The 27,502-nt window shown below is 41.5% G+C and overlaps 1 protein-coding gene across 4 annotated transcripts in view; it reads left to right on the forward strand.

Moving 5' to 3' along the window:
• LOC107272159 overlaps nt 1-27,502 on the forward strand; it is a 97,471-nt gene that overhangs the window by 32,046 nt on the left and 37,923 nt on the right. For all 4 annotated transcript variants that reach the window (XM_015749020.2, XM_025089458.1, XM_015749022.2 and 1 more), the window contains 21 exons: nt 8,300-8,443; nt 8,526-8,606; nt 9,088-9,270; nt 9,359-9,559; nt 9,638-9,931; nt 10,001-13,390; nt 13,468-13,794; nt 13,909-14,220; nt 14,313-14,639; nt 14,736-15,707; nt 15,790-16,122; nt 16,201-16,509; nt 16,587-16,916; nt 17,000-17,626; nt 17,709-18,029; nt 18,105-18,419; nt 18,492-18,806; nt 18,888-19,214; nt 19,296-19,607; nt 19,687-19,992; nt 20,070-20,390. In XM_015749020.2, the coding sequence (XP_015604506.1) occupies nt 8,300-8,443; nt 8,526-8,606; nt 9,088-9,270; nt 9,359-9,559; nt 9,638-9,931; nt 10,001-13,390; nt 13,468-13,794; nt 13,909-14,220; nt 14,313-14,639; nt 14,736-15,707; nt 15,790-16,122; nt 16,201-16,509; nt 16,587-16,916; nt 17,000-17,626; nt 17,709-18,029; nt 18,105-18,419; nt 18,492-18,806; nt 18,888-19,214; nt 19,296-19,607; nt 19,687-19,992; nt 20,070-20,390 (10,047 nt within the window). The remainder of the gene's footprint in view (nt 1-8,299; nt 8,444-8,525; nt 8,607-9,087; nt 9,271-9,358; nt 9,560-9,637; nt 9,932-10,000; nt 13,391-13,467; nt 13,795-13,908; nt 14,221-14,312; nt 14,640-14,735; nt 15,708-15,789; nt 16,123-16,200; nt 16,510-16,586; nt 16,917-16,999; nt 17,627-17,708; nt 18,030-18,104; nt 18,420-18,491; nt 18,807-18,887; nt 19,215-19,295; nt 19,608-19,686; nt 19,993-20,069; nt 20,391-27,502) is intronic.

The following is a 27,502-nucleotide window of genomic DNA, read 5'->3' on the forward strand; positions in this document are numbered from 1 at the left end:
GGGAGTGGTAGTCGTATCACGTCAAAACCTGAAGACACTCACATGACCACCGAATATACAGATGCTACTGTTTGGACTACAGAAAAGTATTTGGATTCCAGTTTGAAGCCAAATGTATTTACTGAAGTCGATCAAGCAGTAACAACACAAGGAACAACGTATATTGATTCTGGTACTACTACAAAGATTACTACGTCTATTGTTTCTGATTCTGATTCTTCAACAGTTCCACAGAGCTTGGAACATACAACAGTTCTGGGTCCAGACACGACAACTGGATCAGTTCCTTTATATGACGTTCATACAACACAAGAACCAATTTCCACTGTTGATCAAAGTACCAGGATTGTAATTGATACAAGTACTCGGCATGACACTACAACTAAAGAACAACTGGAGAATACTGATCGTACAACGACGTCAAAGTCAGTAATTTTCATGAGCGATGCTTCTACCACACAAGACACTAGTACGGTATTAGAACATATGACTACAGTTCCTGTAGAGTTAGACGTTCAGTATGAGACAACCGAGGGTGGGAAGATTCCAACATCTACACCTAAAGATTTTTATTTACATAGCCAAGAATCTACAACACAGTCGAACGTTGAGAGCACAGATTATGTTTTGACTACTCAGTCATCTCCTGAAACTGCTGGTCATACTACACAAGGAACTATTTCAACCTTTAAATATACAACTCAATTTCCCATGGGATCGGATGTTTCACATACAACCTCTGCGGTTAACGATATTACGGAACAGGCGACTACGTCTAAAAGTGACTATTTAGATAACGAACAAACTACAACGCAACGACCAATTCAGAGTACTGATTATATGACAACAATTCAATCACCTGCAGTAGATACTACGCAAGGAACTGTTCCAATTCTTAAATATACAACTCAATTTCCTGTAAGATCAGATATTTCCCATTCAACTACTGTGGTTGGTGATATTACAGAATATACAACTACCCCGAAAACTACTTACTCAGATACTCAGCCAAATACAACAGGGCAACCTCTTGATAATACTGATTATCAGACAATGACCGAGTCTTCTCTTGAGTCGATGAATCATACAACTCAAGAAACTATTCCAACAACAAAACGTTCAGTTACCGAATCAGATCTTTCATATACAACAACAGAGTCGGAACAAGTTACAGAACAGAAGACAACACCTAAAATTACTTACTTGGATAATGAGAGAACTACGACAGAATCAGCAACAAATAATTATAATGACGGAGACGTTGCGACAACAGAAATTTTACGTAGTACTACTACAGTATCTACTGTAAAACCTTTGCCCTCAATTCATGATTCTAGCACATATGGACCCATCATTTCAAAAACAACATCAATAATTGATATAGTTACTGAATTTCAAACAACAGAACATTCTATTCGGGATACCCAAGAATTAACTACTGTTCAACAACTTCAAGATCAAGATTTTACTACACCTAAAGATACTCACACAGATGAAATTCAAACCACCGAAAGAGATTCGACTGTTAATTTTGAAGAAGTCACTGCCTCCGTACCATCTCTTGTAACAATGTCCTTACAAGACTCCACTACGCAGTATGATATATTAAGTTCCACAAATAATATTCCCACAAGTATATCAACTGAAAGTGATGGCGGTACTCCTGCTCAAGGTATTGATACTTTTTTAACTGGTACTACGCCAAAAGAAATTTATTATGATACAACCTCAATTGTAAATTTTGATAATTCTACTCAAGCTACAGAACAACCCTCCGGATCAGTACTTAAATTTACAACTCCTAGTGTACAGATAAATGATGATTATAATGTAACAACTATTTCTTCAGAGGTTGAACAACATACAACTGAAAATGTGCATGACAGTGAAAAACAAACTACGTTAGTAACCACTGTTGTTCCTGGATTCAACAAAAATGTTAGTTCAACTCTTGTTAACGTTAATACAGACACAGGGACTACCGAATTTGCTATAACTGAAGCTCAGTACACTACTTACTTGTCTAGTGATAATGTCGAAAATAATGGTACTGCTGTACCTACTACGTCAGTTGAAGTTGATGCTACAACTGAACATTCGACTAGACCACACATAATTAATTTTGATGATATAAACTTTCCAGAGAGTACCATTTCGGGCCTAGATCTAACTACAGTTGCAACATTGAAATTAAAAGTTGAAGAAACAGTTTCGACAAGTGAATACCCAACAACTATAAATCTGGTAACTAAATTTAATGAAAGCTATACACAGGAAAGTACACCGATCAGGGAAATTACTACAGAAGTACCAGAAAATGTGGATGTTCAACATAGTACTACTGTGACCGAAGAAATTACTCAACATCCAACAACTCAGAGTTCACCACAGAATGAACATCCGTTAATACGTGATACTATACCAGTAGTTGAAATTACTACACCACTAATTGAATTTACTACACAAACAAAACCGGAGCTCCAGCAAACAACATCTAAAGTTGTAGATATTGCAGAATATTTGACAACTCAGCGACCAACAATACAGAATACAGATACGTCGAATGATATTTCACTTGAAAGTACTACAGTCGCCACTGAATTTACAACAAAAACAGATTTAAAGCCTGAAATTACGCAAACGACTTCTAAAATCATTGAAATTACGGAATATGTAACAACGACACAGCCAACAACACAAAATCTTGTTAATTCTGACAATCAAACAAATATTACAACACTTGCTATAGATCATACTACACCAGCAGACCTTCAGGGTATGACTCACAAAATTGAAGATGTTACAGAACGTTTGACAACGCAGAATATTGAACCTTTGGAAAATATTAATTCACCGAGTACTGCACCAGCACTTGAGCTTACAACGCAAATTTTAATAGATGTGGAACAAACAACACAAAAGAGTGAAGGAACTACTGTAAATCCAACAACAAGTAATGTAGTAATTGTGGATGATACTCAACCACCCGAAAGTAGTGTACCGTCGGTTCAAATTACAACACATTTTGATACCAAATTGTTGGTGACAACTCCAAGCGCAGAAACTGTAACTCAGTATCAGACGGCACAACATGCAATCGATTCTGGTGATATGTATTCATCACAAAGTACTGTAAAGGTTGACGCAACTACTCAATCCATTGAGGAGTCATCGCAAACTACAAAAGCTGAACCAGGAAATGATCATACTACTGTTACAGTTGAAGACATTGCAGAACATCATACAATGCATATTGATGACAGTCATTTGCCTGCAAGTACTACTTCAATGTCTTTTTCTACTACTTTTTCTGGAATACAAGAGACTACTGCTAAAATAGAAAAGGTAACAGAATATCAAACGACAGAAAATATAATCCATGTAGATGATAGTCAGTTGGCTCAAAGTACCACTGGGGCAGCTGAGCACACTACACAACATGTATCAGTGAATCAAGAAACAACTGTGAAAGTGGAAGAGCAACAAATAACGCAAACTACAATGCATGTTGATAATAGTCAATCGTCACAGAGTACTACTTCAGTAGCTGAGCACACGACTCAATCTGTTCCGGAAACTACTATTAAAGTGGAAGAGCCACAAACAACACAAAGTGTAATGCATGAAGATGACAGTCAATTACCACAAAGTACTACTACAATTGTTGAACATACTACTAAACCTATATCATCACTTCCTGAAACAACTGTCAAAATAGAAGTGCAGCAAACAACACAAAACACGGAAAATGTGGATGACGGTCAATTACCACAGAGTACTACTACAATTGTTGAACATACTACTAAACCTGTATCATCAATTCCTGAAACAACTGTCAAAATAGAAGTGCAGCAAACAACACAAAACACGGAAAATGTGGATGACGGTCAATTACCACAGAGTACTACTACAATTGTTGAACATACTACTAAACCTGTATCATCAATTCCTGAAACAACTGTCAAAATAGAAGTGCAGCAAACAACACAAAACACGGAAAATGTGGATGACGGTCAATTACCACAGAGTACTACTACAATTGTTGAACATACTACTAAACCTGTATCATCAATTCCTGAAACAACTGTCAAAATAGAAGTGCAGCAAACAACACAAAACACGGAAAATGTGGATGACGGTCAATTACCACAGAGTACTACTACAATTGTTGAACATACTACTAAACCTGTATCATCAATTCCTGAAACAACTGTCAAAATAGAAGTGCAGCAAACAACACAAAACACGGAAAATGTGGATGACGGTCAATTACCACAGAGTACTACTACAATTGTTGAACATACTACTAAACCTGTATCATCAATTCCTGAAACAACTGTCAAAATAGAAGTGCAGCAAACAACACAAAACACGGAAAATGTGGATGACGGTCAATTACCACAGAGTACTACTACAATTGTTGAACATACTACTAAACCTGTATCATCAATTCCTGAAACAACTGTCAAAATAGAAGTGCAGCAAACAACACAAAACACGGAAAATGTGGATGACGGTCAATTACCACAGAGTACTACTACAATTGTTGAACATACTACTAAACCTGTATCATCAATTCCTGAAACAACTGTCAAAATAGAAGTGCAGCAAACAACACAAAACACGGAAAATGTGGATGACGGTCAATTACCACAGAGTACTACTACAATTGTTGAACATACTACTAAACCTGTATCATCACTTCCTGAAACAACTGTCAAAATAGAAGTGCAGCAAACAACACAAAACACGGAAAATGTGGATGACGGTCAATTACCACAGAGTACTACTACAATTGTTCAACATACTACTAAACCTATATCATCAATTCCTGAAACAACTGTCAAAATAGAAGTGCAGCAAACAACACAAAACACGGAAAATGTGGATGACGGTCAATTACCACAGAGTACTACTACAATTGTTGAACATACTACTAAACCTGTATCATCAATTCCTGAAACAACTGTCAAAATAGAAGTGCAGCAAACAACACAAAACACGGAAAATGTGGATGACGGTCAATTACCACAGAGTACTACTACAATTGTTGAACATACTACTAAACCTGTATCATCAATTCCTGAAACAACTGTCAAAATAGAAGTGCAGCAAACAACACAAAACACGGAAAATGTGGATGACGGTCAATTACGATTAAGTACTACTCCAGTGGCTGAGCACACGACTCAATCTGTTTCGGAAACTACTATTAAAGTGGAAGAGCCACAAACAACACAAAGTGTAATGCATGAAGATGACAGTCAATTACCACAAAGTACTACTACAATTGTTCAACATACTACTAAACCTATATCATCAATTCCTGAAACAACTGTCAAAATAGAAGTGCAGCAAACAACACAAAACACGGAAAATGTGGATGACAGTCAATTACGATTAAGTACTACTCCAGTAGCTGAGCACACGACTCAATCTGTTTCAGAAACTACTATTAAAGTAGAAGAAGTAACTGAACATCAAACGACACATAATATAATTCACGTTGGTGACAGTGAATTACCACAAAGTACTACTCTAAGAGTTGATCACAGTACTCAATCTATCCCGATAATTCAAGAAACAACTGTTAAAGCAGATGGACCACAAACGACACAAAATACGGTACACGTTGACGACGGTCAATTGCCGCAAAGTACTACACCAACTGTTGATTACACTACTCAATCTTTTGTAGGAGCACAAGAGACTACTGTTAATGTAGCAGTAACAGAACATCTGACAACACAAAATACAATGCACATTGATGACAGTCAGATGTCACAAACTACTACTCCAAGAACTGATTACACGACTCAAGGTGTATCAGTTTCAGAAAGAACTACTAAAGCAATTGACGTTACAGAACACCAAACAACACAAAACCCTGATCATATCTCTGACAGTCATTTGCCAGAAAGTACTAGTCCACTATCAGTACCTACCACTCAATTCTTATCACCTATTGACACAACTAAAAAAATCGAACAAACCACAGAACAACCGGTGACTCCTTCAGATCGGGAAACAAGTATAAAGTCTGAAGGGTTCACGGATCGTATACCAACACTGAAAGTAACTGAAACTAACACTCTTGATACTACTACTCAGATTCATATAACATCCAAACCAGAAAGTACATATTCACCTGTAGAAGTTACAGAACACGTAATTCGCGACAGTGTTCCTGACTTGCATCACACTACTCAACCCTCAGATTTATCAAACACAAATACAATATTTGATTCTAAAATCACAACCGAAAATGAATTCCACAGCGAAAGTTCTTATACAACATCAGCAGTTTTTAATGATACTCAAGTTATTACAACCGGTTATATTCCCGTTAGTACTACTCCGAATGGGGATCATCTTGAGACAGTTACAGAAACAACTAGTAACAACTCAGTTCTCAAATTTACAGTTCCTACGACAACGAGCAGTTCTGCTACAATGGAGTTGCCAGATCATACGAATACAGATACTCATAGTACAACTGAACGTCCAATAAAAGAAACTGAAACAACTACTGATCCAAGTACTACACTAACTACAGAATATTCTACAATAACAGAAACAACTGAAAATCTTAGCACTTCAAAAACAACAATTACAGATTATACAGAAACTACTGATTTCAGTATTACTGAATTTTCTAGTGTATCTGATACAACCGAATTTACTTCAGTATCTACTACTATAGGAAATGATAATACTGAATCTACCACAGGGATCGATTCATATTCTACTGAATTAACTACAGCATTTACAACTAATTCATATGACACAACAGAAACTGCAAATACCCATATAACAGAATCAAGTACAACTGAAGTGACTTCATCCGGTACAATTGATAGCTACAGTACAGTAACAGAAACATCAACAACAGTTACAGACACAACAGCAACAACAGACATGACTACTGATACTTCCACTGATGGAACAACGACAGAAATTCCATCAAGTACCAATCCAGTACAAAGTACATACTATACTACAGTAACAACTGAATTAACAACGGAAGTAACAACTGAATTAATTTCTGATACAAAGTTATACGCTGATAATAGCATCTGTGCCGTGAATGTAGATTGTCCTGAGGATGAATCATGCATAGATAATCTTTGCCAAAATCCTTGCCAAATCTATGATCCATGTATAGGCACTAACAATGCCAATTGTGAGGTAAAGGATCATCGGCCTGTGTGCTTGTGCTCAACTGATCACCAGAATTCGACTAATTGTAGCATACTCCCAGGTAAAAACACCTCTCTAGACGGGAGTTTCGTAATTTCTTTTCTTTTTTTGTACATCACCACCTTCTACGCTCCGGCGATGTGACCCCCGCCCTATGGAAGCTTACTTCAGTGCATATACATGAAAAATCCAGATGAAAATTGGAGGCAACCAATTCTGGAGAGTCACGATGTCGCTTCCCAATACGAATACCTCTCGCTCTCATTTATCTATTATTTGGAAGGATCGTCCTTTTGCCAAATACCATTGGTATTTATCCGGATACAGGACTCGGTTGGAATACCTTCTTCACAATACAAAATGTGGTAGAAGAGCTGTGTCTGTAGTTCTTTTGTTATTCAGCTTTCCTTTTGCAGAAAGTATTCATATGTGCTCCTTCCACGGTTTACTTTATTAACATGCATGGTTTTGTGGTTTTGCCGTTTTAATGTGGTTGAAGGAATATACCTGATATACTAACTTGGTTTCTGTTTTAGCACGAGGGAATTTCTATTGGCAACATTTGATTTGAGGATGTCCACTTTCATCAGTGTATCATGGATCCAAATTCTAAGAGCATTTATTTCTTATTAATTAACTTTGAGAAAGTTCATCTAATGAAAGTGGACAGATTGCCGTCGTACATACTGTGGGCTTTGGGCTTTTTGGCACTTGTAATGCAAATTTATTTAATGTCTAGGTCGTGGGAAAACTTGTCGCAATCATCATGTACATACATATAATCATTTTATTTAATCATATAAGCTAGCTGTAAGATTTTATCGTTTTTCAATCGTTCAATCATCCACTCGACGGTGTACGATATTTATTTTTTTTAAATGTACCGTCTCGAGGATGATGACTATTTTATTAATTCAATGCTCAATTACCAGTATACTGAATCTCTCATCTAATCACAATTACATATTTATTTTATATAATGCATCCTCGAGCAGTGCTATATGGAACATTTGATCTCTGTATATTATATCATATACTAGCCGTTATATATTTTCAATATTATCAATACCAATTTTCTAATTAATCAATCTCCTATCAGACGTCAAGTGTACAACACATGGAGATTGTCCTGCGCAATTGGCCTGCATTAACGAACAGTGCTTGAATCCTTGCACTCTTGGCAATCCTTGTGATTACGTGGAAGAATGTCATGTGGAGGAACATCGACCAGTTTGCGTCAAAGGTACCTAGAATTAACTTAAACTGTGCAATATTCAAATGCATAATAAACAGATGAGTTAAATGATTCTATTTTTCAATTTCAGTTGTTCAATCAGTCGACGATGAATGCCCGTACTGTCCACCAGGAATGGAGTGTGACTCAGCTACACGACAATGTGTGAAAGGTTTGTCAAACTTTACTGTTAGTCTCACTGTAAATCAAAGGAATCGTCATAAAGGACGTCTAGCACGGTGCAGGATCGTTGAACGTGTAAATATGTAATTATTGTACATAATTCAGAAACAGTTTTTTTTTTCTTCCTGAGGTACAAATGACGTCATTTACAGTGATGCTTCCTCGCACGTAGACCTGTGTTCTTTGTACTTGTTTTATTTTTTCTTTTCAATTTCAAACAACTCGTTTCCCGATGCGTGCACTGTTACGAACGTCTTCTTCGAGCATATTGTTTTATCGTGTGATAGCGATCTGTGCTACAAAGACAACACTAAAGAATTTTGTATCATACACAATTGCTATCCTGAACAGTTGGATTCGAATATTTGCTTTTCCGTATAAATGTCTTTTTATCAGAATTGTTATCGTGTTTATATGTTATGCACTATCTTCTCTCGGGGGCTATATGGGCTTTGTCACTCTTTCTCTAGTGGGTTGCACTAGCGACAGGGATTGTCCACTGACAGAGAGCTGCGTCGGACAAGTTTGCCAAGAACCATGCTTGATTCGCAATCCATGTGCGAAACATGCTGTCTGTATCAACACCAATCATGGAGCAGATTGCAGCTGCGAGGAAGGATATCATGGAAATGGATTTGCTACCTGTAGTTTGGGTAAGATTATTTTTGGATGAACCATAAGTGACACTGCTCTTTAAAAAAAAAGGCTATAATAAATTGATGGACCTTTATAATTTTTCAGTCGAGGAAGGAAAGAACATCTGCCAGTACAATGAAGATTGTCCGCCCAATAAACTTTGTAATAGATTAAATAGACGTTGCATTAATCCTTGTTTCGAGGATACTTGCGGTGATAATGCTGAATGCTATGTTGAGAATCACGAAGCAAAGTGTAAATGTCCTTTCGGATATCGTGGAAATGCATATATTGAGTGTCACAAAGGTATCATTTTATCTGGCATTAATCTTTCATAATTGTTTAGTAGATTGATGATTATTCATGAAAACAATTTTGATTCAGATTCTAGATGTACGACTGACAGTGAATGCGCCAGTAGCGAGGCTTGCATAAACAGCCGCTGTGGAAATCCATGCAACTGTGCGAGCAATGCCATTTGTGACGTGAAGAATCACAAAGCCTCTTGCAAGTGCCTACCTGGATACTCTGGCGATCCTTCGGTTGGCTGTGTGGAGACTTCCACCAATCCTTGTATTCCAAATCCTTGCGGACTTCAAGCGATTTGCGAGATTGACAATGGAAATCCTATTTGCTTCTGTCCCAAGGGTCTTACTGGAAATCCTTTCAAGCAGTGCAGTAAGTATCTGTAGAAAGAGTAGATTAATCAGTCAGCAGCAATTAATAAATAACTTTTTATAAATTTAGTTCCAGAAGGTGACAACTGTCAAGGAGATCCCTGCGGTCCAAATTCTGGATGTCGCATTGTCAACGGTCAGGTTAAATGTTTCTGCTTGCCAGGATACGAAGGCAATCCGCCAAGGGTATCCTGTACACTTCCGGATAATCCTTGTGATCCTTCACCATGTGGACCAAATACCCAGTGCACTGTTTTAGAAAATGGATTCTCCAAGTGTACCTGTCTACCAGGATACATTGAGAGTCCAAATACCATCAGAGGATGCGTATTGCAATCAGATCCTTGTCAACCGAATCCTTGTGGAACTGGTGCTGTCTGTGACGCGAAGAAGGATCCTCCTTGTTATTGTCCTGACTCAACCGTTGGAAATCCTTACAAGATTTGTGCAACACCAACCGTAGTGGAACTATGTCAACCAGGACCATGTGGTCGCAACGCGGATTGTTACGTTTCTTACAATCAAGAACAATGTTACTGCAAGACTGGATTCATAGGCGATCCTTACTCTGGTTGTCACGCGCCTCCCATCAGCCCCTGTCAACCAAGTCCATGTGGTCCCAATGCAGAGTGCCGAGTCACGCCGCAAAATCAAGCTTTGTGCGAGTGCATCGATGGCACATCTGGTGATCCTACCAGTGCAGCCGGATGCAACAGACCTGAATGCACTGTGGATGACGATTGTTCCTTGATAGAAGCTTGTATGGGATACAGGTGCCAGAATCCATGTCTGGGAGCCTGCGGCATTGGTGCCACCTGTCGCGTCGAACTTCATCATCCTGTATGTTCCTGCAAGGAAGGTCTGTATGGCAATCCAACAATGAGATGCTCGCCACCACTTGTTCCTGAACCACCGAAGAACCCTTGTTTGCCAAGCCCATGCGGACTCAATACAATTTGTCAAGTTCTGCAAGATAGAGCAGTCTGTTCCTGTCTCCCGGAGTTCATTGGAGATCCTCAGAGCGGATGCCATCCTGAGTGTACCATCAATTCAGATTGCTCTGATGACAAGGCTTGTATTGGAACGAAGTGCATAAATCCATGTTCACTTGGTACTATTTGCGGTGCAAATGCAGAATGCAGAGTTTCATATCATACAGCAACCTGTGTCTGCCACACGAATTACTTCGGCAATCCTTTCATCCGCTGTACTCCAAGACCTACAATATCAATGGATGATCAACGCAATCTCACTCTGCCCTGCATGCCTTCACCTTGCGGACAGAGTTCTTTGTGTGATACATTTACCAATCAAGTTGCAGTTTGTGGAGGATGCAATTCTCCAGACAATCAGAACAGTGTATTCTGCAGACCTGAATGTTTAAGTAACAGTGATTGTGCGTTTAATCAAGCATGTATCGGATGGAAGTGTGCAGATCCTTGTCTGGGTTCTTGTGGCGCTAATGCAAATTGTGCTGTTATTTTGCATACACCAGTTTGCAGTTGTCCATATGGACTGTATGGTAATCCGTACCATAGTTGCATTCCTCAAGCTGTAGAAACGCAAGATCCTTGCAGCACAACTCAATGCGGTGCTAATGCACTTTGCGAAGAAAGAAATGGCGCGACCACTTGTAAGTGCTTACCGAATTACTTTGGCAATCCTTTCATCGCATGCCACTTGGAGTGTGTACAGAATTCTGACTGCAGTATGGATCGAGCTTGTTCCAGTCACAAATGCGTGGATCCTTGTATTGGCACTTGTGGTCCCAGTGCATCTTGTGATGTTATCAATCATTTCCCTGTTTGTTACTGTAACACAGGATACTCTGGTGATCCATTCGTATATTGTCATCCAATACGAGATGTACCAGCGGTGCCAACACCATATCCATTGAATCCTTGTGATCCATCTCCATGTGGACCTTACAGCAGATGTACAGTATCACCTCAAGGCTACGCAACTTGTTCCTGCTTACCAGGATACAGAGGAAGTCCACCTCTTTGTAACCCAGAGTGCGTCGTCAGTTCTGATTGTCTGCAAATTCAAGCTTGCATAAATAACAAATGTGTTAATCCATGCAATGGAATATGTGGCTACAATGCACTGTGTTCTGTGATCAATCACAATCCTACATGCAGCTGTCCTGCTGATCAACTAGGAGATCCGTTCGTGAGATGTTATGCTCCGATCGACAGAGAAGAAGAGAAGAAACCGCTTTCGCCTTGCAATCCTTCACCTTGTGGACCTAATTCCATTTGCCAAGTCAAAATGGGCAGACCCGTGTGCTCGTGTCAGAGTACATTTATTGGAAGTCCACCATATTGCAGGCCAGAGTGTTTGATAAGTCAAGAATGTCCCATTGATCAGGCTTGTGTTAATCATAAGTGCATCCATCCGTGTCCGGATAGCTGTGGACCAAACTCCGACTGTACTGTCATAAGTCATACTCCTTATTGCTCCTGCAAGATTGGATTTGAAGGTGACGCATTCGTAGGCTGTACAAAGATACCACTACGAGAACCAGACCCACAAGATCCATGTGACCCATCGCCCTGTGGAAACAATGCGCTTTGCACGATTCGTGATGGAGCTGCCAAATGCAGCTGCATACCACCCTACATCGGAAATCCATATGTTGGCGGTTGCAGACCTGAGTGTATCATCAACGCAGATTGTTCAAGTCATCTGGCTTGTCTGAATCAACATTGTAGAGATCCTTGTCCTGGCGTATGCGGTTCTAACGCACAGTGTGAAGTGCTCAATCACATCCCTGTCTGTTCTTGCTTGTCAGGATACAGTGGTGATCCATTCCAGTCATGCAAAGTTGAGAAAGCTCCTTTGCCATCACAGAATCCATGCACCCCATCACCTTGCGGTCCATACAGCATCTGTCGTGTTATGAATGATCGTGCGGTATGTTCTTGCAGTCCTGGATACCAGGGTACACCACCATCTTGTCGTCCAGAGTGTCTAGTCAGTTCAGAATGTTCTCCACATTTGGCTTGTATCGGGCAGAAGTGCAGTGATCCTTGTCCAGGAGTTTGTGGTTTGAATGCCCATTGTCAAGTGAGCAACCACAACCCCATTTGCAGTTGTCCATCAAGATATACTGGAGATCCGTTTGTGCAATGTGTCAAGGAAGATGTGAAAGTTCCTGAACCGAAGAATCCTTGCCTACCATCTCAATGTGGTCCAAACGCAGAGTGTAGAGTTCAGGAAGGTCGACCAGTATGTGCCTGCCTCGCTGGAATGTTTGGCGCGCCGCCTAACTGCAGACCCGAGTGTCTCATTCACCAGGACTGTTCCAATCATCTTGCCTGCTTCCAGAAGAAGTGCACTGATCCGTGCATAGGTTCTTGTGGCTTTAACGCCAAGTGCACAGTGCAAAATCATCGTCCAATGTGCCAGTGCTATGAGGGATATGAAGGTGATCCATTCTATGGATGCAATCTCAAAGGTATATACAAAATCGAACACTTCTTTAAATTACTTTTACTTTGGAAACCGTACTAATTGCAATATCAAATGTTCCAGTTGTCTTACCAGAGGAACCACCCAGCGAGCCCTGCAATCCATCTCCATGCGGTTCGAATGCAGTATGCAAGGAACGTAATGGTGCTGGATCTTGCACTTGTTTACCTGATTATACAGGAGATCCATATGAAGGATGTAGACCAGAATGTGTCCAAAATTCGGATTGTATCCATACCAAGGCGTGCATTAACAATAAATGCAAAGATCCTTGTGATTCAGCTTGTGGACTTAACGCACAGTGTCAAGTGTTTAACCATCAGCCATCTTGCTCTTGTCTACCTGGTTACACTGGAAATCCATTGACATCTTGTCATATCCCTCCAGCAGGTAACACCTCACATGTATATTATCTTAATGATTGATGAACTACAATCTTAAAATACTCATTTGCAATAATATGAACCACTATGTGGACGATTAATTTATTTCTTTTATTTGCAGTTGGCCATATACCAGTAGACCCTTGCCAACCGTCTCCATGTGGACCATACAGTAACTGTCGTGTTATTAATGACCATGCAGTGTGCACCTGTCAATCAAATTACATTGGCAGTCCACCAAATTGTAGGCCTGAGTGTGTAGTTAGTGCTGATTGTGCACAGAACAAAGCATGTATCAACCAAAGATGCAATGATCCATGCCCAAGCACGTGCGGTCAGAATGCAAATTGTCAAGTCGTGAATCACAATCCAATTTGCAGTTGTCCTTCTGGATATACCGGAGATCCATTCTTCGAATGTTTGAAGGAAGAACGTGAGTACTGTATTGAAATACCTTAGTTTAGTGTAAATGTATAAGCTAAGTATAATAAAAATTGGCTTATAACCATCTTTTTTTTTTCACAGTAAAAATACCAGCTCCAGGTCCAAGTGGCAACCCATGCATTCCATCTCCATGTGGTCCCAATTCACAATGCCGAGTTATCGATGGATTCCCAGCTTGTTCCTGTCTGCCTAACTACGTTGGTCGTGCACCCAACTGTCGACCAGAATGTGTGACAAATGAGGAGTGTCCTGGAAATCTAGCATGCCTGAAGGAACGATGCACAGATCCTTGTCCTGGTTCTTGTGGTGTAAATACATACTGTAACGTTGTGAAACACCATCCTGTTTGTGTTTGCAATCTAGGATACACTGGTAATCCATTCACTCAGTGTACACCAATAATGGAAGGTATATTACTGTTTTTTTTTTTTTACTGCATATACAATTTTTATTTATTCGCCAAGCACTGAGAGCTTAGACTCATGAAAATTATTAATGTTTCAGAGCCAACGACTACTGAGCCTCCTCGTACTCCGTGCAATCCATCGCCATGTGGAGCCAATGCAGTTTGCAATGAGCTCAACGGCGCAGGATCCTGCAGTTGCTTGCCTGAATACTTCGGCGATCCTTACACAGGCTGCAGGCCAGAATGTGTGACGAACGCAGATTGTGATCGTAGCAAAGCTTGCGTGGGCAATAAGTGCAAGAATCCATGTTCTAGAGCATGTGGACAGAATGCAGTTTGTCGTGTTATGAATCATGCTCCATCTTGTTCTTGCTTAGCAGGCTATACAGGAGATCCTTTAACGTTTTGTGGAGTAATCGAAGCGGTTACTACCGAGCCTATAACAGATCCTTGCGAACCTTCACCCTGTGGACTGAACAGCAATTGCCGTACTCTGAATGGCCATGCTGTGTGTTCTTGCCAGACTGGTTTTATCGGTACTCCACCATCCTGTAGACCAGAGTGCACTGTTTCGTCAGAATGTCCGCAGAACAAGTTCTGCGTCAAATATAAATGTGCCGATCCGTGTATAGGAACTTGTGGTGAAAATACCAAATGCGTTGTTGTAAATCACAATCCAATCTGCAGCTGCAGTATTAGTTACACTGGAGATCCTTTCTCACGGTGTGTTAAAATCGAAATGCCACGACCACCTCCAAAAGACGTTGGAAATCCTTGCGTGCCAAATCCATGCGGACCAAATTCTCAGTGCAAAGTTATCGGCTCACAACCTGCGTGTTCATGCTCATTGAACTACATTGGCAGACCTCCAAATTGCAGACCTGAATGTACTGATAACTCGGAATGTCCTACCACTGCTGCTTGTATTAATCAACGTTGCAAGAATCCTTGCCCCGGTGCTTGTGGTGAGCTTGCTCGATGTGCCGTGCAGAATCATGCGCCTGTATGCACCTGTCCTGAAGGATATATTGGAGATGCATCTGTTAGTTGTACATTGGCACCTCCTCCACGTAAGTACAGATATTTTACATAACTTAAAATTATCTATGTTTAATCATTTCAAACGGTAACACATATTAATTGTTAATACAGCCAGAGAACCAGAACCATCGAATCCTTGTTTGCCGAATCCGTGTGGACCCAATGCTCAATGTCGTGAAAGAAATGGTGCTGGTGCTTGCGCCTGTCCATCTGATTTCATTGGAGATCCTTATGACAAACAAAAGGGTTGTCACAGGGAATGCGAATCAAGCAATGATTGTGCTGAGCATTTGGCTTGTGTTGGATTTAAGTGCATTGATCCCTGTCCATCAACTTGTGGTACTTTGGCCATCTGCAGTGTTAAGGCACATGTGCCTGTCTGCAACTGTCCACCAAGTTATGTTGGAGATCCTTACTTTGCTTGTAACATTGAGGAGACTAAAGGTAATTGACAGATTCAATAGACATTATTTTCTTATAAGAAGATCAGTTTCAATTTTAATTTAATATCATCTCCAATAGACATACCACCAGCCAGAGATCCTTGTTCACCATCACCGTGTGGACCTAACAGCAAGTGTCGTACTGTTAATGGACAAGCTGTATGCACTTGTCAACCAGAGTACATTGGTGTTCCGCCATCTTGCAGACCAGAATGCATTGTCAATGCTGAATGTCCAGTCCATCTCGCCTGTATCAATAAGAAGTGTGCTGATCCTTGTCCAAACACTTGTGGCTTGAGAGCACAATGTACTACCAAGAATCACAATCCAATTTGCACCTGCCCAGCTGGTTTTACAGGAGATCCATTCACTCAGTGTTCTCCTCGTGGTAATAATACAATCTAGAGGCTAACGAAAGTGGTTTAGGGTTTTAATGGTGGACTACAAAAATGTCTTTTTTTTTAGTAATTGCTGATATCCCAACAACACAAAGACCACCGTCATGCACACCATCTCCCTGTGGTCCAAACTCTCAGTGTCAAATTATATCAGGAAATCCTGCATGTTCTTGTCTTCCAAACTTCGTCGGTCTTCCTCCAGAATGTCGACCAGAGTGCAGCATAAGTGCTGAATGTAAGAGTCATCTTGCTTGCGTAAATCAGAGGTGCCAGGATCCTTGCACCGGTTCTTGTGGTATCAATGCACAGTGCCATGTCCTGAATCACATTCCGGTGTGTACTTGCATCGAGAGATACACTGGTGATCCATTCACACAGTGCACGATAATTCCACCGAGTACGTACAATACATTTTCTAAAAGTCTGTCGATCTTGGTTTCGTGACACGCAGTTGTAATAATGATTTTCTCTAATTTTCAGCTACTGAACCTTCGATTCATAGCGACCCTTGCAATCCATCGCCTTGTGGACCCAATGCAATATGCAGAAATGGTGATTGCGAATGTTTACCAGAGTATACTGGAAATCCATTTGAAGCCTGTCGACCTGAATGCATCCTGAACTCAGAATGTCCCCGTGACAAGTCTTGTCTGCGTAACAAGTGCAAAGATCCCTGTCCTGGTGTCTGCGGCCAGAATGCTCAATGCGACGTGGTCAATCACATTCCTGTTTGCTCCTGTCCAACTGGATACGTTGGCGATCCTTTCGTTAACTGCAGAGTACAACCACAAGCTCTGCCAGAAGATAAACGAGATCCTTGCACCCCATCCGTTTGTGGACCAAACAGTCAATGCAGGAATATCGATAACCATGCTGTATGCTCTTGTCTGCAAGGATATCTTGGTGCGCCACCTTCCTGCAGACCAGAGTGTATCGTAAGCTCTGAATGCTCACCCACTAGGGCTTGTGTTAACAAGAAATGCACTGATCCATGTCTGGGTTCTTGTGGATTGAATGCACGTTGTGAAGTCATCAATCATTCTCCAATTTGCAGCTGCTTGCCTGGACAGACTGGTGATCCATTTAGGAGCTGTTATGATATTCCAAGTAAGATACCAAATGACTTAACTTTTCGTGAATTTACAGTTTTATAAACGATGTTAACAATATTTCATTTTAATCATTGCAGTTGTGCCCGAACCGAAATTGCCTGAAGATCCTTGCAATCCTTCGCCTTGTGGTCCAAATGCACAATGTCAAAATGTTAATGGCCAACCATCATGTTCATGCTTGCCGTCTTACATTGGAACGCCACCTTCCTGCAGACCCGAATGTGTTATAAATCCTGATTGTCCTTCAAACAAGGCGTGCATAAATTCAAAATGCAAAGATCCTTGTCCCGGTTCTTGTGGAAGCAATGCTGAGTGCAGAGTAATCAATCATGCTGTGACATGTACTTGTTTCACTGGATACACCGGTAATCCGTTTGTGCAATGTGTTATCAAACAAGGTAATAAGCAATTGTACAAGGTTATTATATTAATTTTAATTCCAAATACGTTTATTAAATCTATATATTTTACAGATGAAGTTATCAATCCATGCGAACCATCGCCTTGTGGTGCCAATGCAGTTTGCCAGCAACGTGACAATGCAGGTGCATGCAGCTGCATCGAGGACTACCATGGCAATCCATACGAAGGCTGTCAACCTGAATGCATCCTTAGTTCAGACTGTCCAACGAACAAGGCTTGTGTTCGAAACAAATGCGAGGATCCATGTCCTGGTGTCTGTGGTACACAAGCTCAGTGTTCTGTCGTTAATCACATTCCAACTTGCATTTGCTTCCCTGGATACATTGGCGATCCTTTCACGTTCTGTACACTTCAGCCAGAACCAAGTACGTAAAACTGTCCTCTATGGAATTAAGCATTTCATTTACTGATCTTACTAACCAACATTATCATTACAGCTACCGAAGCAACGGTCATTGATCCTTGTAGACCATCTCCATGTGGACCCAACAGTATCTGTCGTGCAATCAATGATCAGGCTGTGTGCACTTGCCAAGAATCATACATAGGTTCACCTCCAAATTGTAGACCAGAGTGCGTTGTACATTCCGAATGTCCACAAAATCGTGCCTGCTACAAGTACAAGTGCAATGATCCTTGTCCTGGTACTTGTGGAGTCGAAGCCAGATGCCAAGTGATCAATCACAATCCTCTGTGCAGTTGTCCTGCAGGAATGACAGGAGATCCTTTCTCAAGATGTTATCCTCAACCAAGTAAAAACACAGGATACATTTATACCTTAGCACACAATACTCGTAAATAATTTTTATATAATGTACGTTTTTTTCTTACAGTCGAACCACCAATCGTTGAAATGACACCAAGAGATCCTTGTGCATACAGTCCATGCGGACTTTACGCTGAATGCAGAAATGTCGGTGACCAAGCAGCTTGTTCCTGTCTCAAGAATTATATTGGCTCTCCACCAAATTGTCGACCTGAATGCGTTGTGAATACGGATTGTCCTTCGAATCAAGCTTGCATCTCAGAGAAATGCAGAGATCCTTGCGTTGGATCGTGCGGGCAAAATGCGGATTGCCGTGTTCAGAATCACATACCGACTTGTCTCTGTCAACAGGGATTTACTGGCGATCCATTTACACTTTGCTCACTGATCATTGGTAAGATTTCATTTATATACAATGATACTATGTTTTATTGTATACGAACATATGAAAATTGGTCACATTCATATTTTACAGAACAACCAAAGGTTCCTCAGGATCCTTGCAATCCATCACCGTGCGGACCCAATGCAATATGTAACGAAGGCAGCTGTACCTGCCTTCCTGATTACTTTGGTGATCCTTACTCCTATTGTCGGCCGGAATGTACCATGAATTCCGATTGCAGTCGAGTGAAAGCTTGCATCAACCAACACTGCATAGATCCTTGTCCAGGAACTTGCGGCACTGCAGCTCGTTGCGATGTTGTCAATCATATTCCAATGTGCAGTTGTCCACCTGGTACGACTGGAGATCCATTCTCGTTCTGTCGACCATTCAAGCAAGAAGGTGTGTATTGCGTTACTCGGTATAAAACAAAATGATGAACCAAGAATTACATAACACTAATAATTTGTATTCTCATTAGATACTCCTAAGCAACCATGCACGCCATCTCCTTGTGGGCCAAACAGCATCTGCAAGGTCATCAATAACCACGCAGTATGTTCCTGCCAGTTGAACTTCATTGGTAGTCCACCATCTTGCCGACCGGAGTGCATCGTCAGTGCAGAATGTCCATTGACGCAAGCTTGTCTAGCAAACAAGTGTCAAGACCCGTGTCCTGGAACCTGCGGACAGAATGCCAGGTGTCAGGTTGTGAATCACAATCCTATTTGCAGCTGCTCCGAAGGGAACACAGGCGATCCGTTCACCAGGTGTTACCCAATACCAGGTAAGATTTAAATAATTTCAAATCCCTATATGGAACCAATCAACATGTAAAAATAACAATGATCTTGTTTATATCAGTGGAGACACCCAAAGTGCCTACCAATCCTTGCTTGCCATCGCCCTGCGGACCAAATTCAGAGTGTCACGTACGCGGCGAAAGTCCTGCATGTTCCTGCTCGCCAAATTACATCGGTATACCACCAAACTGCAGACCAGAATGCACTATCAATCCCGAATGTGCACCGCAGTTCGCCTGCATTCAACAAAAGTGTCGTGATCCTTGTGTCGGTCTTTGCGGTCTGAATGCACGTTGCTCCGTCATCAATCATCACGCCGTCTGCAGCTGCATAGAAGGTTACACCGGTGATCCGTTCAGCAGTTGCCAGCCTGCCGTTAAGGGTAAGTACATATACTCGTCGACTCTTCATTACTGCATGTACCTGATGTTGCTTGCATGCCAAGGTGAACAAGGTAAGTGCTAGAAATAGTTTCAGAAAGTCACGCGACTTCAGTTTAGTCGCATAATAGGAGATTCCTTAGCGGCCAAGCGGTCGAGCTAAAACGCTTTCAAGGAAGCTTCCTGGTTTTGAAAGCTTCTCGATAACCATATTGAAATATGAAATGCGTTTGAAATGAAAATGGTGGCGGGGCCTATCGACTGGGCTCGATAATGCACTCCTCCCCAGCGTTTCCCCCTGAAGCCCAATTTAATCCGGCCTGATAACAAAGATACTACGATACCCAAGACCCATTAAAACAAGGATGGCGAATCGTTCCCTTCCGCCCCATACATCCCTGATAACAAGGACACTGCGATGTCCTTACCCTGAACCAACCACCTGCGATTAACGTTAAGCCCCATAATATTGCCGACCCCTAATTCACATGCGCCTAGTACGCAGCATGTAGCCTGAATGATTTTACTGCTACGATACATAAGAAATTATATTACACCAGCATCATACGAATAAACCGTAATCCCTGATGCCTCGCTAAGACGTGGAAAGATTCCTTAGCGAAAAATAAAATAATAGACAAATTGCACAAGCCGCTTATATAACACCATAATATATACCTAGTTACTGAGAGTGTAGCTACCAACCATATGTTACACATTATACAATGCACTGCAAATTATAACAGCCTTGCGTAGTCCATACCCACCGAATTAAAACGATCATTCATCAATAGAAATAAGCGCTTACCTGGTCCAATGAAATACAAAATAAAACCCTCCCGCAGTAATACCCATGATATATCAACTGCACTGCCGTAGGTCAACCCTCTCTAACCCAAAATCAAGAGAGGATAATTCACAGCTCTTGGGGGCCACGCACTAATATGGCACTTATACCTATGCTTTTGGAGTCAAAATGATAAAAAAAAAAATTTCTATTTCCAGTAGAGCCCCCGAAAGAAATTAGGAATCCGTGCGACCCATCTCCCTGTGGCAGCAATGCCATCTGCCGCGAGTATAACGGAGCAGGAGCATGCTCGTGCCTCCCAGACTACATAGGTAACCCGTACGAGGGCTGTCGCCCTGAGTGCGTCATTAATTCCGACTGCATGTCGAACATGGCTTGCATCAACACCAAGTGCAAGGACCCATGCCCAGGAACCTGCGGTTATAATGCCCAGTGCCACGTGGTGAACCACTTGCCATCTTGTTATTGTAACGCAGGCTTTACAGGAGACCCATTCAGACATTGTTCAGCAGTCCAGCCAATCAGTAAGCCCAGATGCATTAAGAAAGAGAATTGCTGCTCATTAAAACATTAAAGTGCACAGGCTTAACGTTGTATTTCCTAATGCAGTTGTGGAGGACGAAGTAGACCCATGCAGTCCCTCGCCCTGTGGACCCAATAGTAAATGCCGTGACTTGAATGGTCAAGCTGTCTGTTCCTGCCTACCAAACTACATTGGAAGTCCCCCAAGCTGTCGACCGGAGTGCGTTGTCAACAGCGAATGTCAATTGCAGCTTGCTTGTGTCAATTTGAAATGCATATCGCCCTGCCCGACTCCCTGCGGTATAAACACGCAGTGCAGAGTGATCAATCATAGTCCTATATGCATTTGTAATGTTGGCTACACCGGAGATCCCTTCAGCAAATGTTTCCCAGCACCTCGTAAGAGATTTAATGCATATTACTCAAGATGCCTTTACGCACCTTTAAATTTGCACATTTAAATTGTAGCCTTTGAGTATGATCTCTTTCGATGAATTTTATACTTCAGATTTATATACTTTGTCATCCTTATATTTCGTTTATATGGACATCTTGAGGCAACGACGGCCATTCGACAGCTGCGTTAATAATTCTTCAATTTCAGCACCACCCCCTCCCTCTGAAGCTTTGGACCCCTGTGTACCATCCCCCTGTGGGCCCCATGCAGAATGTAGAAATATTGGAGGAGTACCATCCTGTTCCTGTCTCTCTAAATACATTGGATCCCCGCCGAATTGTCGGCCGGAGTGCAGAGTGCATTCTGATTGTGCAATGAATATGGCTTGTAGCAATGAGAAATGCAAAGATCCTTGTTTGGGCTCGTGTGGCCAGACTGCTCTGTGCTCAGTGCATAATCACGTACCGGTATGCATTTGCCCTGAAGGATACACTGGTGATCCATTTAGTGGCTGTTACCCAAAACCACCACCCCCTCCAAGTAAGATTGCAGCTCATGAATGGAAACAAAAAGAATTGTCGATTCTAAAAATTAAAATGAATCTATTCCCTTCTAGCCGTACCACTTGAAACTGATCCTTGTGATCCGTCACCTTGTGGCTCCAATGCACAGTGCCGTAATGGAGTTTGCACCTGCTTGCCAGAATATCAGGGCGATCCTTATTTCGGTTGTAGACCTGAATGTGTTTTGAATACGGATTGTCCTTTGAATAGAGCTTGTGTACGGAATAAGTGCGTGGATCCTTGTCCTGGTACTTGTGGTCAGAATGCACTTTGCGTCGTGTATAATCACGTACCCATGTGCAGCTGCCCCACAGGAATGACAGGAAATGCATTTGTGCACTGTTCCGCATACCGAGGTACGTTTGTGATGAAATTTTCAAAAATTGAATCCTCTTGTGATAGCATCGATTAGTTCAAAGTCAGTTTCATGAATCTTTTCTAATTCTACCTTCCTGATATAAACAGAACCGCCCAAGAGGAATCCCTGCACTCCAAGTCCCTGCGGACCGAATAGTATCTGCCGTGAAATAAACGAGCAGGCTGTCTGTTCGTGTGTATCAGGATTTATTGGATCACCGCCATCTTGTAGACCAGAATGCGTAGTCAGCTCAGATTGTTCATTGAACGAAGCTTGTATCAATCAGAAATGTATTGATCCTTGCCCTGGTTCATGTGGACTCAAGGCCGTTTGCAATGTGATCAATCACAATCCTATATGCAGCTGCTTGCCACGGTTTACGGGTGATCCATTTGTTCGATGCACTCCACAACGTAAGAATATCAGACATCATTTTTTCATATGTAGAATTCCTTGTAGAATCATAATTAATCCGCCTTTGTTCGTTTATTCTCAGCGGTACAAGACGTGGTAAAGGTCGATCCTTGTCAGCCGTCGCCATGTGGTCCCAATGCTCAGTGCCACGTAGTAAACGATCAGCCATCTTGTTCTTGTTTGCCAGAGTTCACAGGATCTCCGCCTTACTGTAAACCTGAATGCATCAGTAATAGCGAGTGTTCGAGTCACTTAGCTTGTATTAATCAGAAGTGCAAGGATCCTTGTCCAGGATCATGTGGTGCCAATGCAGAATGCCGTGTAGTTAGTCACACAGCAATGTGTGTCTGCATAAATGGCTATGTAGGAGATCCTTTCAGTCAGTGTAGCGTCAAGCCACGTAAGGATATTTTGAAAAAAAAAATATTTTCAACTATTAATTTAGAGAATATTGTTGATACATATTTATTGTCCCTGTAGCTTCACCAATAGAACATCTTTCTCCTTGCACTCCATCACCTTGCGGTTTCAATGCAATATGCAAGGAACTTAATGGCGTAGGCTCATGCACCTGCTTGCCAGAATACGTAGGAAATCCTTACGAAGGATGTCGACCAGAATGTGTAGTAAATTCAGACTGTGCTTCGAGTCTTGCCTGCATTCGATCCAAGTGTCAGAATCCTTGTCCTGGAACCTGTGGACAGAATGCAGAATGCCAAGTGATCAATCACTTACCATCGTGCACCTGCATTCCTGGTTATACTGGAGATCCGTTCCGTTACTGCAACTTGATACCAGTACCTGGTAATAGCACAGCCGATTTTTTAAATTTCCTATCCAAATTATCTGACCCAAGTAATTTTCAAAATGTATCTATCATCGCAGTAGTGCAAGATGAGCCACGAGACCCTTGCAATCCATCACCCTGTGGACCGAACAGTCAATGTCGAACGATTAACGGTCAAGGTGTATGTTCCTGTCTACCAGAATATACCGGAAGTCCGCCAGGATGTCGTCCCGAGTGTGTCGTAAGCTCTGAATGTTCGAGAAACAAAGCTTGCATCAATCAGAAATGTGTTGATCCTTGTCCTGGTCCATGTGGACTAAGTACGACTTGTGTGGTTTTGAATCATAGTCCAATTTGTGCTTGCAAGCAAGGTTTAACTGGAGATCCATTCACTAAGTGTTTCCCTATACCAAGTAAGATACAAGACGCCCCATCTTTTAGTCAGTCGAGTGTTTGGAAATCTAGTTTCTAAAAACTCTTTTCTTTCAGAACCAATACCAACCCCAGTTGTAGTATCAAATCCATGTGTACCAGGAGTATGCGGGCCAAATGCTGAATGTAGAGATATTGGTGGTGCACCATCTTGCTCTTGTCTGCCTACTTACCTAGGCAGTCCTCCAAATTGTAGACCAGAATGTACGATCAATGCTGATTGTCCCAGTAGTAGAGCTTGCATCAATCAGAAGTGCAAAGATCCTTGTCTTGGCTCTTGTGGCGTTGGATCTCGTTGTGCAGTCGTGAATCACACTCCAATGTGTACATGTCCTGAGGAATACACTGGAGATCCTTTCAGCAATTGTTACCTGAAGCCACCCGAAAGTAAGAATCCGGCATTTCCTTCATATCAAACAGATCACTCCGATCTGGATTCTATATCAAGCTTTCCATTTTATTCTAGTATCAACACAACCAGTCTTTACGGATCCTTGTAATCCATCCCCATGTGGACCAAATGCCCAATGCAATGCAGGAGTGTGCACTTGCCTACCGGAATACCAAGGAGACCCTTATCAAAGTTGTCGACCTGAATGTGTCCTGAATACAGATTGTCCATTAAATAGAGCTTGTGTCCGAAACAAGTGCATAGATCCTTGTCCAGGCACGTGTGGTCAGAATGCCATATGCAATGTCTTCAATCATGTCCCCATGTGCAGTTGTCCCACAGGAATGGCTGGAAACGCATTTATTGCTTGCAATCCGGTCAGAGGTAATATCTCCTTAAACTTTTATTCAAATTAGATCACCCTTGAACTTTCTAATACATTGATATTATATATCCCTACAGACCCGATAGTAGAAAACCCATGCAATCCATCAATGTGCGGACCTAACAGTCTATGTCGCGCTGTAAATGGTCATGCAGTATGCACTTGCGTGCCCGGTTACATTGGCAGTCCACCAACATGCAGGCCCGAGTGCATTGTGAGCTCGGATTGCGGAAGGAGTGAAGCTTGCAGCAATCAAAAGTGCATCGATCCATGCCAAGGCACATGTGGTCTTCGAGCCTTGTGTCAAGTAGTAAATCACAATCCTATTTGCAGCTGCCCTTCGAGTTACACAGGCGATCCTTTCGTTAGATGCGAAGTCATACGTAAGGATTTCATCACAAAGCTAGCCTTAGGTTAAATTTTAATTACTTGTATCACATTATTTTCTTTCCTTAGTATCGACGCCTGTACCAGTTAACCCTTGCCAACCATCCCCCTGTGGTCCTAATGCTCAATGCCAGGTCATTAATGACAATCCATCTTGTTCGTGTCTTGCTGAATTTATTGGATCCCCGCCAAACTGCAGACCTGAATGTATCAGTAATAGCGAATGCTCCAGCCACTTGGCTTGTATCAACCAAAAGTGTAAAGATCCTTGTCCAGGATCTTGTGGTGCCAATGCAGAGTGTAGAGTGGTCAGTCACACACCAATGTGTGTCTGTTCTGTTGGATACACTGGGGATCCATTTGCGCAGTGCAATTATAAACAACGTAAGGATCATTCAGATATTAATGAATGACTCTTTAATGATTTTCATATAATATTCAACATTATCCCATTTCTAGCTGATATCCCACCAATCGAACACCTTTCACCCTGCACACCATCACCTTGTGGTTCGAACGCAATTTGCAAAGAACAAAATGGAGTAGGTTCCTGTACCTGCATACCTGAATACATTGGTAATCCTTATGAAGGATGTCGACCAGAATGCACCATCAATTCAGATTGTATATCGAGTTTGGCGTGTATCCGGTCTAAATGCCAAAATCCATGTCCTGGAACTTGCGGTCAGAATGCAGAGTGTCAAGTAATTAATCACTTGCCAAGTTGTACCTGCATTCCTGGATTTACGGGAGATCCCTTCCGTTATTGTCATCCCCAACCGCAGCCCAGTAAGTCACAAGGATATTTTAGTCTGTCATGTATATTTTCGATGACATTAAAAAATCATAACATAGGGTCATCGTAATCAAGTTACCCATTTCATATCATACTTAATCTTTTGGGAAAAAAAAGATTCTAATACACTGACCAATGCTACGGATTTAATATCAGTAACGAGGTTGTAGATTTTTGTTTCATTATTAGATTCAGTCAATGACGTAACTATAATTAATCAAATACTGACCCTGTAGGAGTTAACGAGGTTTAGGAATTTATTAAAAAATTCACTCACTCAAACTTATGCTTTTAACGAGAGAGTTTATTACGCCAGAGATACAATCCTAAAAGAAATACATTTCCAAAACTTTCAGCTCTTCATGAGGAACCAAGCGACCCTTGTAATCCTTCGCCATGTGGACCGAACAGTCAGTGCCGTGTAATAAATGATCAAGCTGTATGCTCTTGCTTACCAGAGTATACAGGAAGTCCCCCAGGATGCCGACCTGAGTGTGTAGTAAGCTCGGAATGTCCAGCTAGCAAAGCTTGCATTAATCAGAAATGCATCGACCCATGTCCTGGTCCCTGCGGCCTGAATACAATTTGCAAAGTTCTAAATCATAGTCCCATATGCGCCTGCAAGCAGGAGTACACTGGCGACCCGTTCACCAGGTGTTTCCCGACTCCAAGTAAGACAACTTTATATAAGTTCATAACCTTGTTAAGATCTAACAATGCGCAAGGAGTAATTGTTAATTTCTTAACTTAAAAATCGCTGAAGGTTTTTTAAAACTTACACAAAAACCATACCAACTGTTTTACAGAACCATTGCCTCCACCACCAGAACCAGTACGGAACCCTTGTATACCATCCCCATGTGGACCCTACGCA

The sequence above is a fragment of the Cephus cinctus genome, unplaced genomic scaffold (assembly GCF_000341935.2).
Source record: "Cephus cinctus unplaced genomic scaffold, Ccin1 Ccin1_scaffold1111, whole genome shotgun sequence".
Classification (NCBI taxonomy): domain Eukaryota; kingdom Metazoa; phylum Arthropoda; class Insecta; order Hymenoptera; family Cephidae; genus Cephus; species Cephus cinctus.